General features: G+C 47.3%; 1 protein-coding gene across 4 annotated transcripts in view; it reads right to left on the reverse strand.

Moving 5' to 3' along the window:
* Window positions 1-2527: 2527 nt before the first annotated feature.
* Window positions 2528-15268, reverse strand: part of SLC39A14 (solute carrier family 39 member 14) — a 44684-nt gene continuing 31943 nt past the window's right edge. For 2 of the 4 annotated variants that reach the window (XM_029202073.1, XM_029202072.1), the window contains exons 4-9: window positions 12871-13040; window positions 10420-10542; window positions 9749-9937; window positions 9423-9630; window positions 7886-8070; window positions 2528-5867 (exon numbers count right to left, since the gene is read on the reverse strand). In XM_029202073.1, the coding sequence (XP_029057906.1) occupies window positions 5721-5867; window positions 7886-8070; window positions 9423-9630; window positions 9749-9937; window positions 10420-10542; window positions 12871-13040 (1022 nt within the window). In that variant the 3' untranslated portion in view covers window positions 2528-5720. Of the gene's footprint in view, window positions 5868-7722; window positions 8624-9422; window positions 9631-9748; window positions 9938-10419; window positions 10543-12870; window positions 13041-15089; window positions 15260-15268 lie in introns of those variants that run through there. The other 2 variants (XM_029202071.1, XM_029202074.1) reach the window with 2 other exon arrangements.

Here is a 15268-nt window from a genome sequence, read left to right on the forward strand (position 1 = left end):
TCTGGCCAGAATCTGGCAACCCTGAACGTGGGTTGTGGGCATGGGTGCCCTGGTGCCTTCCTCTTCCCCATCTCCCAACCCCAGGGTTGCTCTTTATTTACTCGTTTCTCACTTTTACTTTTTTTTTTTTTTTTTTGCGGTACGCGGGGCCTCTCACTGTTGTGGCCTCTCCCGTTGCGGAGCACAGTCTCCGGACACACAGGCTCAGCGGCCATGGCTCACGGGCCTAGCCGCTCCGCGGCATGTGGGATCTTCCCGGACCGGGGCACGAACCCGCGTCCCCTGCATCGGCAGGCGGGCTCTCAACCACTGCGCCACCAGGGAAGCCCTCGTTTTTTGCTTTTAACTGGGTGGGCCTAGACTGTGGTCTCAATGATGTCTGCAAAGCTTCCCCCTAACCTTTTTACACACCTCCCCCGTCCCCTCAATCTGCTCCCCATTCCCCCAGCCTGGGGCGGAACAGCCTCGTACTCCAGGGCAAAAGGCCCTCTGATGGTCTGTTTGCCACCCTTCACACAAAGACAGCAATACCCCATCTCTCTTATGAAATGAGTTCACACAAAAAGCCAAATGTAGGACGACGTGTATTTTAAGAGCACATTTCACATTTAGAATTACCTCATCAAAAAATTTCTTTCCAGGGGCCTCTGCTAGGAATTTCCTGATAGTTTTCTATTACATATGTGTATTTATGACAACCTGTGGATTATTGCCTAAGTTCATTCTTAGGCAACCTCAATAGAGAAGCAAACCACAGATGGAGAAAAAAAAAAAAAAGAAATCCAGAGCCTCATGGAAGAAAGAACTACTTCTTGGCTTCTGATTTCCAGAATTAGAACACTTTTAGGTTATTCCTTAATTATAACTGATGCCACTGTTTCGGGATCCCATCCACTGCTAGGGTCAAAGATTGCTGTTATACAGAAAGGGTAGTCTAACTCCCTTCCTTCATTTAAAATAAACCTTGAAGAAACATCTGGCAAGAATTGTGATGTTGAAAAGAAAAATATTTTTTTGGCTGACAGATCTAAACACACTTAGCTGTGAGATGATAAGGACCTATGGATCTTTTCCAACCACCATTTAAAAAAAATATTTAAATGGAATATAATTCAGTTTATTTCAGGAGGATGAAAAGGATTCACTTCTGCTGGGATTCAAACCTATCATCCTTGAGAAGTCCACATGTATCTCACTAGATCATTAAGAGGACAAGTATCTTTAAAATAGATGAGCATTTTGTTTTCCCACAAATCAAAAACCCTGTGTCCACGTTTGGTGTCTTCATTATTTCTCGAAATGGATTTTGCTCAAATCAGATCTCAGCATCACTGAATGGTAAAGAAGAGTGTGCAGAAGCAACATGATAGGAGAAGGGCATTCACCTTCTACCAAAAATGTCCTGAATGGCTTAGCTGGTTAGCAGTATCACAAAGAGATGGCTGAGATCAAAATTTTAATCTTCTTAGTGACCTGTTTACCCTGCTTAGCTCTATTCTATACTGGCCACAAATTCACCTCTCAAATTTCTGTTTCTAAATAAAGAAGGACCAGGAAACAAGGCATTAGCAAAACCAGCACCAAAGACAGGAAAACACAACAGGAACTGCTGTCAGTGGAAAAGGAGCCCTTCCATCAACACAGAACTTGCAGGCATTTCATTTCGTCTTTTCATTCATTCTTTCTGTGTGGCAGGTGCTGGTATCCCAGAAAGAAACCAGGCATATAGCCTCTACCCAGAAGGAACTCAGTTTATAAAGAACAAGAGAGATTACAGTGCAAGTCCAGTAACTGAGGTGTGAACAGGGAGGCACTAATCCCAGCCTGGGTAGGCTCTCCAGAGGTGGCACAAGCCGAAGGACAGAGTGACTATCGTTTTGAACAGCTGTAGCAGACATTAGTCCAATATAGTAGCTACTTAATGAAATTTAAAATACCAACAGGAGCCACTTAATATATTATTCTTGAGTTTTAAAAAAATGGGAGGACTGAGCAACAGGCATTTGGGAATCTCTAATGTATGTATTAATGAGATGGCATCAATTCTTTTACCCCACTGCTCGTTTTTGTGGTCGAAGATAAACAACAGATCCCTGGCCCTTTGAATGAATTGGAATAAGAACAGGTTTAGAATTTTATTTTAAGTCTCAGGACAGAACGTTTCCCTGTAAGACATACAGGAGATGTGGTTTAAATGAACCAAGTGTACTCTCCAAGTTTCAAATCATGGATTTATACAAGTGAAAACAGTGTGACAGAAAGCTCTTCTTAGGAAACACCACAGTTCTTCCATCACTGATGAAGTCATGGGCCCCATTAAAAGATAAGTTAATCATTTAAAGTGAGTATGTTATGCTATCTGAGGTTCCTTCTAAAACCCCTCTCCAAATGTAAGCTGGACCAGTAAAATGAAGCTTTATAAGTTAGCAAGACACCACCCCCATCTTGTGTTCAACAGTCTTCATTACACCCACGTTATTGCCAAAGATGACACTTGCGATTCAACAGTTACAGAATATAGCTTTATTTATAGAATCTTACAAATAAAAACATTTACAGTCCACATAACTTAAATTAGTTTTTTCTAATTTATCCTCGTAACACCTGAGTTATTTAAAAAAATACTGTGATGGAACTGCAGAACTGTAAAAGGAAATATGAATAATAAAAATCTAACCTCTCTCTTTTGCAAAAATCAGACAACTTTTCGTTTTTGTTTTTGTTTTTTTTTGCGGTACACGGGCCTCTCACTGTTGTGGCCTCTCCCGTTGCGGAGCACAGGCTCCGGACGCGCCGGCTCAGCGGCCATGGCTCACGGGCCCAGCCGCTCCGCGGCACGCGGGATCCTCCCGGTCCGGGACACGAACCGGCGTCCCCTGCATCGGCAGGCGGACTCTCAACCACTGCACCACCAGGGAAGCCCAACTTTTCGTTTTTTTAAGCAGATTTCCAACATATTACCATCTCCACATTACCACGTGGAAGAGGACTTACTAAAAACAGGTCTTAGGATACTCGAACAGAGAAGCCTTCTTTTTAAAACCCAGGGTGAAGGACCAATGAAGGAAAGACCTAAGTTGACACTAGACACAAAAAACCTTTGGGCAAGGACAGAAGGCAACCTGCAAGCCAGGGTGAGGGTGAGAAGCAGCAGAACCCCTGCTCCTGGGTCACTGCTCCTTCACGTGACACATACTTTCCTTGTTATCCTTAATGGGAGCCGGTCCACGCAGGGAAAGCGAGGGTGAAGATGCTAATGCCAGAGGTGAAAAAGGTCCTCAGAACTCGATACTCCTCAGACTTCTAATATGTACAAATGCTTAAAACAGCAAATCCAACACTTCAAAAAGAAATGGCCACATTTTCAATTGAGGAAAATCTGTTGCCAATGGCAACACACAATCAGTTGCACGATTTCAGTGTCTCCACCCCTGAGCTCAAACTAGGACTGGCCTCCGGACCAATTAGTTTGAAGGGAATTTCCCTTTGAGGCAGCTGTCTGTGAAAGGAAAGTTAGTTCTTAATACAGGTGTGCATGAGAAGGGAAGGCACCCTGCTACTTCGTATTTCAGTTTTTAATTTGCTCAAGGTTACATTTTTGAGCTCTTCTCCTAAAGCTAGAAACCCACTAATCCTTACTTAGGATTCTACTCCAAGAATAACAGTATTTGTAAGGAATGACAGATCTACAGGGGATGCTAAAATTATAAAGTTAATACATCCATGTGAATTAAGGGAAGCAAAATCTTCTGAAATCCTAAGGTTTGAGTTATTTCCTGCTAGCTCCTGAAAGCAGTTTGAGGGAAATCAAACAGAAAAGACAAAGAATCCTTTTAAAACAGTAACAATGACAATGATAATGACAATATAAAAAGTTAGATCCCAACATTCAAGGAATTGGTTCTTTGGTAAAAACTGGACCATAATCCTACCAGGAGTCTGTCCTGATAGTTCATCTAGAATCGTGAGAACTGAGTTTTCCTCCTTCTTCTGCCCATTCTCAAATCTATCAAAGTCAATAGGCAAGATGAGAAAAACTTATAAAGCGTCACCAGCGGTTTTCCCACTCATGTTCTTCTCAAGAATAGTCCTGGTTTGACGGATGTTTCCCAAGGGGTGGGGGGAGGCGGGGAGGGGAAAAAAGCCATAGTAGATGCTGCTTTTAACTACCATAGAATGGAAAGTTTTCCTGTCAGAACGGAAAACTAACGGGTGGTGGTGACGGACCAGGACTCGTCAGCCACATGCACAAGTCGGTTTGCGAACACAGCCCCTGGGCTGCGACTGTGGGCACCACTGAGGAAGGCTTCTGGAGAGGTCGGCTCCCCAGAGTGGCTAAAGAATCTCACATTATCAATATGATAATAATAAAGCAATTCACCTAGTGAACCTGGAGATTAGCTCCCCGTGAAGCCAGAGCTCTGAGGAGAGGGCTCCACAGGGCCGGTGGCTGGCCTACGGTCTCACACACAAGTCTATCAATCCGTTTTTCTGAAGAGAGTTAGAGCAATTCCTGTTCAGTTCAATACAGGATTCGCCCTTGCTTGTTTGGGGTGAGGGAGAAAGGGGGAACCCCAGACGGTGCAGCAGAACCCATGGGTCCTCTATTCTGCAAACCCCAGGGATGCCCCCATCCAAGCTCTGGATCTTCCATCTCAGAGTTCTATCACTGTTACTTATGGAATCAGTAAACCCTAAATGTTGCCTGCACTGATTCCGTTTCTGATTACCCTTGTCAAGAAGACCACAAGCTGCACTCCAATTCTGTAAGTCAGCTTGCCACCTGTCAGCACAACTGTTGACCAGGGAGGTAAATCTGTGCAGTCTGCCCTCTGACACGGGCACCGTCAATGTGCTTAGAATGTGCTTCCAGGGAGTCTCCCAGGAGATGGGGGTGGGAATCACAGCAAAGCCAACGGACTTCTCACAGGTCTCTCTTCTCTGCCCTCCAATCTGCCAGTGTTCATCCAAAAGGAGGGGAGGTTCAGGCAACAGAACCTACCTGCTGGCTCACCTGGACGGCCACGAAACGCCAGGTGCAGAACCGGTGCCAAGCATCCCAGTGGGAACAGGTAACCATCCTGACAAGACACACACCCCCATCTCAGGGTGATCCTTGCCTCTCCCTCCCGCCCTTCTCATCTGTTTCCAGCTTTTAGTTCTCTTTGAAAGAATAGGCAACTGAACAGATTTTGAAAAAATAAGAGGGATTCCTGTCTTCTATACCTTTTCTGTAAAAATAGGCGGATTCGCTTAAAAATGGGTCACCTTGAGGCTGAGGAAACACATTTAGATTTATGGGCCCCAAACTATAGATTCACGTCCTGATATTTCTAACCAAGTTGTGAGCCCTGGCTATCTTTTTGCATTGTTGGGCAAAGGATTCAAAAGGTCTCAGTGCTGGTTGGAAGAGAAAGAGGCCAGGGCAACCAGAGAAAAAAGTTAGTCTTGTCTTTTAAGCTGCATTCAGTTCCAGAATCACTCTGAGAAAGAAGAGGAAAGGGGGAGAGGCACTACCTAGAGGCTGGTTACCAGGGCAGCTTATTCCTAGGATACAGCATTTTAAAAACAGCTAACATTTGAATGCAGGAATACAGTCTCCATGTCACAGTTTTTAATAGAACTGCCTCTTCCGAGGTGCTTCCTGGATGAGGAGTCCTCGGGCCAGGGATCAGCGGCCAAGGGCCCGACTGCCAATCCCGCCGGCTCCTGGCAGGGCCCTACCCGATCTGGATCTGTCCCGAATACATAGTGAGGACCAGCATGATACTGAAACCAGTCAAGAGGCCCAGGTTCTGGATGACAAAGGGGATCAAGACACTGCCGTTCCTTTCATCCTCTTGGCAGACCTCGTTCATCTCAGGGAACTGGGGAAGAAGGAAAAAAACACGAGAGCTGCAGTTCCTTTCTTAACCTTTAAGTGCAGGACAGTTCAGTCATATGTATATTACCTAACAATTATTACAACACTTACTATTATTATATTTTTGCATTATAAGGCCACCACAATCATTAGTATAAATATATGATTATAATAGTTATAATTAAGATATATAATATACGATTGGTTTACAAAGAAAATCAACAGCAGTAACTTCTAGAACTTAAACGTTAGAGCCTTTCTCCAAGGTGGTTACCACTACTTTACAGCTATGGAAGTGAAACAAAGTACGACACATGCATGTAACCCTGGATGTGTTTAGATGCGGACTAAAAAGAACCACTTTGCTAAAAATTACTGTGATCTTTAAAAACACATCAAAAGGTCTTTTTGCTATCAGAATGTTGTCACTTGTTTGGGAAACTCAGCAACCATGTAAGGGGCCAGAGAATGGAACTAAGCATTGCGGTGACTCAAGGCCTCTTGCTGCTGGCCGGCAAGGCAGGCGACAAAAATACCCTAACCCCAGGGAGGGCCACCCACCGGAGGAGAGAATCTAAGATGTTTCCATGGGCTGAGGATGGACCATGGTGGTCAGCGCTCTCATCATCTCATCAAAAATACTACTTTCCGGGACTGCTCTGCTGGCGCAGTGGTTAAGACTCCGTGCTCCCAGTGCAGGGGGCCCAGGTTCGTTCCCTGGTCAGGGAACTAGATCCCACATGTCACAACTAAGGAGCCCGCCTGCTGCAACTAAGACCCAGCATGACCAAATAAATATTAAACAAAAACAAAAAACTGCTTTCCGAGGATATGGAAAATAATTCATGCAAACCTGCCAAAGAACCGTCATGCCAACAAGGAAGGAAATCAACCTTGTTAGTTATAAAGATGCAACAAATCAGGTATTAAACTAGCAAACGCAAAACTACTTAAACGGTTATACCAAACGTTACCAGGTACGATGTACACTTTCAGACACTGCTAATGATGTAAATTAAAGAAGGGTAAGCTTTTTAGAAAGCAATTTGGCGATACATATTAAAACCTCAAACCACGCATCCCTTCTGAACCAGCAATTCTTGTTCTGGAGAAGGTAAATCCCCTCACCAAATACTACTGCTAATGAGAAAAGGATGCTTTTAAAGAGTATGCAACATGAAAAATGTCTAGGATGTATTAAGTAAAAAAAAAAAAAAAAAAAAAAAAAAGCAGGATATAAAATTGTGTACTCCATGTGATTAGAGTTATTTAAAAACAAACACAATGCACTGAGATGAAAAAGAAACAAACCCAAGTGTTGTTATTTTGGGGGAGAATAATTATGGGTAATATCCTCTCCCTTCCTTCCCTCCCTTCCCCATTCTTTATCTATAAGTCTCTATTCTGTAATACTTAAAGTAAGGACCCCGGAGTTGAGATACATCATTTTCTTTAATGACATATGCTAAAGGAACATAGGCCTTTCATCCTTTAAAATCTAATGTCCCCTTAAAAGGCATTGAACAGTACACTTTTATTTACAAATCGTGTGGCATGTGACTTGATTCCTCAATAAAGTTATTATTGGTGGCGCAGCGGTTAAGGATCTGCCTGCCAATGCAGCGGACACAGGTTCGATCCCTGGTCCGGTAAGATCCACATGCCACGGAGCAACTAAGCCCGTGTGCCACAACCTCTGAGCCTGAGCTCTAGAGCCCACGAGCCACAACTACTGAGCCCACACACTCTAGGGCCCGCGTGCCTAGAGCCCGTGCTCCACAAGAGAAGCCACTGCAACGAGAAGCCCGCGCACTGCAACAAAGAGTGGCCCCCACTCGCCGCAGCTAGAGAAAGCCCGCGCACAGCAACGAAGACCCAATGCAGCCAAAAATAAATAAATAAATAAATAAAATTTAAAAACAAAAAAAGTAACTAATGCCCCTTAGCTGTCCTCCCAATCCAACGAATTTCATAACCCGATCCAGTTTTGCCTACAAGGCATTAAAACTATGGAAGACTTACCATATCAGCCAGAGAAATATACAAGAACATTCCTCCAGCCAGGGCAAAGATCCAGTTGGCAGAGAAGTGGCTGCCAGCTAAGATGCCGAAGGCCAGGCCCACGTAACAGCAGCAGGCAGAGAGGAAGTTGAAGAAGAGAGCCTGCTGGATACTCATGCCGGCATTGAGCAGGATGACAAAGTCTCCTATGGTGGGGACAACAAGAGGGGAGGGTGTGCACAGAAGATTCATACTAGGTCGTGGGACACACAGCTTGATGAGGACATGCTTAAACGCTGGATGGAGTGTGGGTGAAAATCAAGATGGCCCCAGACTGGAGATCACGGTGACAAGACTAGGGCCCCCTTCACCACCACGCCGAGGAGCTGTCTCCATCTGTGAGGCTGGGAGTGTACAACCAGCCTAGAGGCTGAAAACAATGCACAGGATTTTCAAAAGAGAAAACCATCTAGCAATGGCTTCATTTCTCTCTTTTTTTTCTTTTTTTTTGTTTTTGCAGTCCGCGGGCCTCTCACTGTTGTGACCTCTCCCGTTGCGGAGCACAGGCTCCGGACGCGCAGGCTCAGCGTCCATGGCTCACGGGCCCAGCTGCTCCGCGGCACGTGGGATCTTCCCGGACCGGGGCACGAACCCGTGTCCCCTGCATCGGCAGGCGGACTCTCAACCACTGCGCCACCGGGGAAGCCCTCATTTCTCTTTTGATTGATGGTGAAACAGAAGGAGCTTCCTTCCGCAAAACTGCAATGAATGGTATTTTTCGAAAACAAAATTGAGACTGAGAGAAATAGTAATTTGCCCAGTCACAAGCCAATAAATGGCAAAGCCAGGACATGACCTTGAGTGTCTGAGCCTTCAAAAAGTCTAGGCTTTTTACACTCTCCCTCTGATAAAACCAAGGACCTTCCAGCCCCTGGTTCATCTATTTCTTCTACCCACCAGACTCCTAACATACATCTCAGCCTTTGGAAGATTAATAGGATGTAAGAGATAACCTATATTGAGCACTTAGAATAGCGTATGGCACGCAGTAAGTCCTTTTCACTATTTTTTCCTTTTGCTTTTTACGATGAATCAATGAGGTAGGTACCAGTATTAAGCCCAGTGTAGAGGTGAGGAAACAGCCACAGGTTATGGGACTATGGGGAAACAACCATCCCAGTAAAAAATGCCATCATTTCCAATGTTCAATCTTCTTTCTTTCTTTCTTCCTTCCTTCCTTCCTCCCTCCCTCTCTCTCTCTCTCTCTCTCTCTCTCTCTTTCTTTCGCCATGCTGTGCAGCATGCGGGATCTTAGCTCCCTAACCAGGGATCGAACCCGTGCCCCCTGCAGTGGAAGCGTGGAATCTTAACCATTAGAAAGCCAGGGAAGTCCCGTCCAATGATCAATTTTCAATTATTAACTCAGCTGTTGAGAATCAGTGGTTTGATTTCACATAGCATAGAAAATGTGTTAATTAATCACAATGTGTGTTCTGAAGTGGGGGGAGGAGTCGGCACAAGCGGAAGGGGCTGGGGGGCGGGGTGTGAGCACACTTACCTAGCTCGTGTGGGAACTCCTCGCAGAGGATGGCCACCGAGGTGCTGATGCCTTGGAAGACAGACACGGTGAAGGAGGCACCAATAGCCAGGCCATCGATGAAATTATGGAGGCCGTCGCTCAGGGTGATCATCCAGGCCAGTGTGCCGATGTCAGAGTAGTGGACACCTTTCAGCCAGTAGCAGGCGCTCTGGGAAGCCTGCAGGTCCTGCAAGAAAGCCCCCCTGTCAAAGGGTGGACGACGGACCTTCAAGGTAGGCCCGAGTCATCAAGGCCATTACCACTTAAGGGCCCCTGCCCCGCCCAGCAGTGGATGGCCCACTGACCTGGACAGAGAGGGAGCCCACGATGACCTTCTCGTCCATCACAGGGGCCTTCCCATCCAGCTCGCCACTGCAGCGCTGAGAAATCATGTGGTCCAGATCCCCGTTCTGCAGCTTCTCTGTCACCCCCTCCTCCTGGTCCTTCTGGGAAGGGAGCGTCTCAGAGGCATAATGGCTGTGTCCGTGATGATGCTGGAGGGACCACAGGGAGGGGTCGGGTCAGTGCAACACTCACCAAAACCACCCACCCGGCAGGAGCTCCAAGCACCGGGAAGACCTCACTCCCACCATCCAAGAAAACACAAGCAGGCAATAGGATAGAAACCTAGGGCAAGGTGTTGGAGAAAGCTGAATCGAAGGGCATGTGGTACTGCCATGGGACGGATCTCAGAGGAGTGACCTCAGGGCCAACACTCATCCCTGCCAGGAGGCACAGCAAAGAACATTTACAGCTGCTCCTCGCAATGCCTAATGATTCGCCCTCACCCACTGCTAATACCCTCCTGAGGTGAAGTGAGATATCTACTCATGAAATAGTTTGTGGGTTTGAATCCATGGCGGGAGGATCCAGGTAAGCTCACTGGATGGGCACTGAGGTAACACCACTACCGGACACAGTTCTGAGATGGATGCTCTCCCTAGAGGCGCTTCTTTTACCAACGATTAGGCCTCACCTCATTTTTCTGCTTAAGAAGCATCTTCAAGACCTTCTCTGTGAAAAAGAAGAGATAAAAGCCCCCAAACACCACTGCAGACTTGGAGACATAATAATCTTCCAGAAGGTTGAAACCAAAAGCCTGTGGATCCAAGAAAACAAAATGAGTTTAAGAATATAGAAAATCTTCACTGGTCCCCTCTCATCTCTTTAACCACTTGACTCTAGGAAAAGAAGAGACCGGGACAACTCTGCCATGTACTCAATCCCTTTCCAGCAAAAATCTAACCCTTGATGTTTCCCTAATGTCACATCACCAGACCCGCTGGGTTCTCTCTAGCTTATTTTCTGATGCAAAAGACAGATCGTCTTTAGAATTTTACTCTCAGGAAGAACAGCCTTGGATGTGGCTTTCTCCTTTTAATGAGGACTCTGTCTTCACTTCTCCTGGAGCTTTGCTACAAGGACAGACTCTGCCGGCAGATTCCATCTTTAAGGAGGAGACACTCGTGTTTGTTTTCATCGTTATATAGCATTCCTGGCTGATCTGCCTGTAAACACACAGGGAGATGGTACAGTTATACTTTCTAAAATGGGAAATCCTTTCTCCAGTTAAATAGTAAGAATTGCGGCATCTTCCTGACCGCAGACCTCCCAGTGACCACAAAGCCAAGAAAGCAGACTGTGTGACTGCACGTGTCAATTTTGGGGGTTTTGTCTTGGTTTCTGGAAACTTCACTTATTATGGCCAAAAGAAAGAAGGAAAACAAAAAGAATCTATTGGGAAGCAGATAGGAGTAGAAATGAGGAGAATTCCATTCTCAGTGATGCTCCTGACTTGTGCGGGGGGGCCTTGGGAAAGTGTCTGCTGACCTGCTCCTAAGTTTTCTGATAGGAAATGGGCCTCTCGAATAAACACCAGCCTTCTCGTGAATAGGTCCCAGATAAAACACCAGCCTTCTCGTGAATAGGTCCCAGATAAAAGACCACCAGTACCAGGAACTCCGGGCTGCTTAAAAGCTAAGTGTTTGTCTTTTCTATTTTAAAGGGACGAAATGCAATCTCTTAGTGTAGTTTTCTAAGAGACATTAAAGGTCAAGTTCTAGAATAGAAATTACTCATTCCGGCCAACTTTCCAGGAGAGTCCAATCATCTTACGGAAAAGTGGGGTGGAAAGAGGCAACTAACAGTTCTCCACAAAAAGCACTAAGATACGAGCTCTTGTGCAGGTCAGATTCTGTATCTGTTAAATGGGTACAACATTCCTTGTTTCCTACACATCGTGATCTAAGGATCAACTCAGAAAACACAAAACCGCATCTTGGAAAACAAAGTGCTCTAAGGAGCCCGGGGCGTCATCTTTCTGCTTCACCTCTGGCTCATCCAGGCCCGTCAGACTACCCACAGTGTAGCGCCTCAGGATTCCTGCCGTCAGCAGGTCTACGCAGAGACCACACGGGATGAGAAACTCCTCCAAGGCCCTGCTAAGCCTTACAAACACTGGGCTCCTCCTCTCTCATGAAGGGTTTCCTGGTTAGCCCAGGCGAAGGGGCAAAGGTGCCATCAACATGTGTGAGGCCAGACTGGTGGGTTCTCTCCAGCTTATTTTCTTTCTTTTCTTCTTCTTCTTTTTTTTTATTTTGCCAACAGCAAAACTTTACTGTGCACCTATTATATAAAGGCCCTTCCATGGATTAGGAGCTCATCATTTAATCCTCATACCTCTCTAGCTTATTTTCTGATGCAAAAGACAGGTTGTCGGGCTTCCCTGGTGGCGCAGTGGTTGAGAGTCCACCTGCCGATGCAGGGGACACGGGTTTGTGCCCCGGTCCGGGAAGATCCCACATGCCGCGGAGCGGCTGGGCCCGTGAGCCATGGCCGCTGAGCCTGTGCCTCCGGAGCCTGTGCTCCGCAACGGGAGAGGCCACAACAGTGAGAGGCCCACGTACCAAAAAAAAAAAAAAAAAAAAAAGACAGGTTGTCTTTAGAATTTAATGTCCTACTGAGGAGAAGTGAGCTTTTCACTGAGACCTACGGATTCTGTTTTTGGTGCCAAGAGCTCCAAATTGGGAGCCATAACGTGACCTAACTACACTACCTCTGTTCACCCAACAGATAGCGAGCACCAGGTGTTTAGGAAACATTAACTCACGTGACCCTCACGGCATCACCCTGAGGTCTGCCCTTTTTATTCTTCCCGTTTTACGTTATGAGGAAACGGAAGGACAGAGAGGTCAGGTGACTTGCCCAAGGGCAAAGAACTTGTGGCCGGTGGAGCTGGGATTTGAACCAGCTCTCAAAGCCTTCTCTAAGCTGCCTCTCCTCGCTCGTGCCTACATCCTAGCTTCACTTTCCAAAAGGAGAGGACCTCCTCTCTAGGCCTTCTGTGGAGATGGAGGGCCCGCCCACTGTGTCCCGCCATCCCCCAGGAGGCGGCGTGCTCCTGTGCAAGGGCCCTGGCTTGCCATACCTCGGGGATGAGCTGGAAGAGGGCGTTGGAGAAGAGGGTTCCAATCGCCAGAGCTATGAAGTAGAGCAGCAGCCTCTTGTAAAAAGTCTTCTTCATGAAGGGCACCACGCTGGCCCCCATCAGGGAGCAGAGGGAGATGACGGTCACACAGAGGAGACCGTACCCCCAGACTGCCGGGGAGGGGGAGCCAGCCCCACCCAGGACAGGGACAAGGGCGAACGCCCCACGGCACGGCAGCCACCATTCAGGGAGAGAGGTGGAGAGGGCGGGAGGTGGAGTGGGAGGGGGTTTTGGTGGATATTAACAAAGGAGGCAAAACAAGAAAAATCAGAGAGACAAGCAGGGAGGGAGAGAGAAACAGAACATTTGTTAGTGATTCAAGTCCAATGAAATTTCCTTCAATCGGCTCAGGAGAAACGGGGAGGAACTCGCGGTGGCCTTGGAACCCCGCGTCTCTCGCCCCTGCTGCCTGGTGGCTGCTGAGTCCCACCTGCTAGCTGCTGTGCCTGGCAGGGCAGGTCCTGCCTTGGCCTGTAGCCGAGGTGTGCTCAGGCCTAGCCAGGGGCTGCCCAGCAGACTTTGGACTCGAGAGCTCTAGGGAACAGGAAACCAGAGCAAGAGGAAGAGACCGACAGATCGTTGGACTGCCGTGTTGGCACGTCTGACCCTCGCCATGCAGGCACATGGGACACTCCCCACACCTGGTCTGCTCCGTGCAGGGCAGAAGGGACGGACAAGTAAGGCCCAACGGCCACAAAATCCATTCTCTTAACATCTCAGGTTTTGTTTTTTTCCTATGACCTTGTTTTGTTTTTTGTTTTTGTTTTCGGTTACGCCCCGAAACTTGCAGGATCTCAGTTCCCCGACCAGGGACTGAACCTGGGCCATGGCACAGGAAACCCGGAATCCTAACCACTAGGCCACCAGGGAACTCCCTCAGGTATTGCTTTATTTGTTTGTTTCCATTTGCTTTGAGAGGGCTGCAGTGTAGAGAACAGAGTTCCAAGATCACCCCGTCAAAAAATATTTCCTCTACCATTTCCCAGTGTCACACACTCCGGGCAGGACAAAAGTGAGCCAGGATGAGGCCTCCCCTGTGAGCCCAGGGGCGGAGTATGTACCATTATTGTATTCCCATTCAACAGGCAACACAGCATTTCATTTCCAATCTTGAAAAAAAATTAATAAATTTAATTTCTGGAGCCGAAAAAAAAGTAGCCCAAGATGAGGCCTGCCCTGAGAAGTGCTTGCTAGATTCATGTGGAATTCTGACATACCATCAAGATGGTTCACCTTAAACCAGATTTCTCTCCTCATCATGAAGAGGGAACAGGCAAGGCAAGGATGGGCATCCCGTAGAGTCTTTTGATTGGAAAGGCCAGGCAGCTGCCTATGGAAGGCGGCCATCAGCATTCCCAAAGAAGGTCCACACATCACCCATCGCCCCACTGCACGTCCTTGCCTGAGATGACAGGTGGGCAGACTGTCACCTTGGGTCTTATTTTTTTTAGCTCCTCAGTGGTTACAATTAAAGAACAAAATCAACAAACATTTCAGAACAGTCAAGTAAGGGTGCCAGGAAGTCAGTCCTATCAGGAAAAAGTCAAGATGCAAGGTGTGAAGGACGGTGGGTCCCTTTCCTTTATTCGGTAATTTTGATTTCGCTTTTTTCATCAAATAGTCTTGATTCTATGTTTGGCCCTCTATACTGTGGATTAGGGCCTGCTTAAAAAAAAAAAGGATCACGTACTTTTTAGGTCAATACAACTTTTCAGTCTGTAACCTCTTTCCTTCCACCTCATTCCAGGTGGATCATCTCTTAGTGGCCACACCTGAGTACGGCCAGGTCCTCTACTTAGAACAGAGGGGGTCTGGAGGACCAAGGGCAGGGACAGCCACCACCGGCTGCTTTCCTTTCGAGCCCTGCCGACAGGGCTTAGGAAAGGCACTGACTGGGTTAGGAGGCTGATAGGTCCCCAGCATGGGGGACAAGTGCTGACAGCCTTGCATCTGACATCCCCTGAAGAGGCCAGAGGCAAACCTGGGTGCCCCAGGAGTGAGAGGAGGCCCTTGAGATCCAGAGGCAGAAGTCATTTGCATCCCTTGACATGAGGAAGAAGTTAATGTTTCAGGTGGCGGCTATCAGGTGCCTTGGAGCACAGGGTCGGGGCGGGGACGCCCCAGGGAGACAGGACGCGCACATTTCTTTTCTACTGCACCTCTGGGATGAGCTGGAAGAGCGCGTTAGAGAGCAGCGTTCCAATGGACAGGGCGATGAAGTAAGTGAGCACACGGCTGAAAAACGCTTTCTCCGTGCACGGCAGGACGAGGACTCCCAGGAGAGAGGCCAGGTTAATCAGTGAGACACTGAGGAAACCAAAGCCCCACACTGTGGAGG

This window comes from Monodon monoceros, unplaced genomic scaffold, assembly GCF_005190385.1.
Source record: "Monodon monoceros isolate NGI ecotype Baffin Bay Population unplaced genomic scaffold, NGI_Narwhal_1 Super_Scaffold_5, whole genome shotgun sequence".
NCBI classification, from domain to species: Eukaryota; Metazoa; Chordata; class Mammalia; order Artiodactyla; family Monodontidae; genus Monodon; species Monodon monoceros.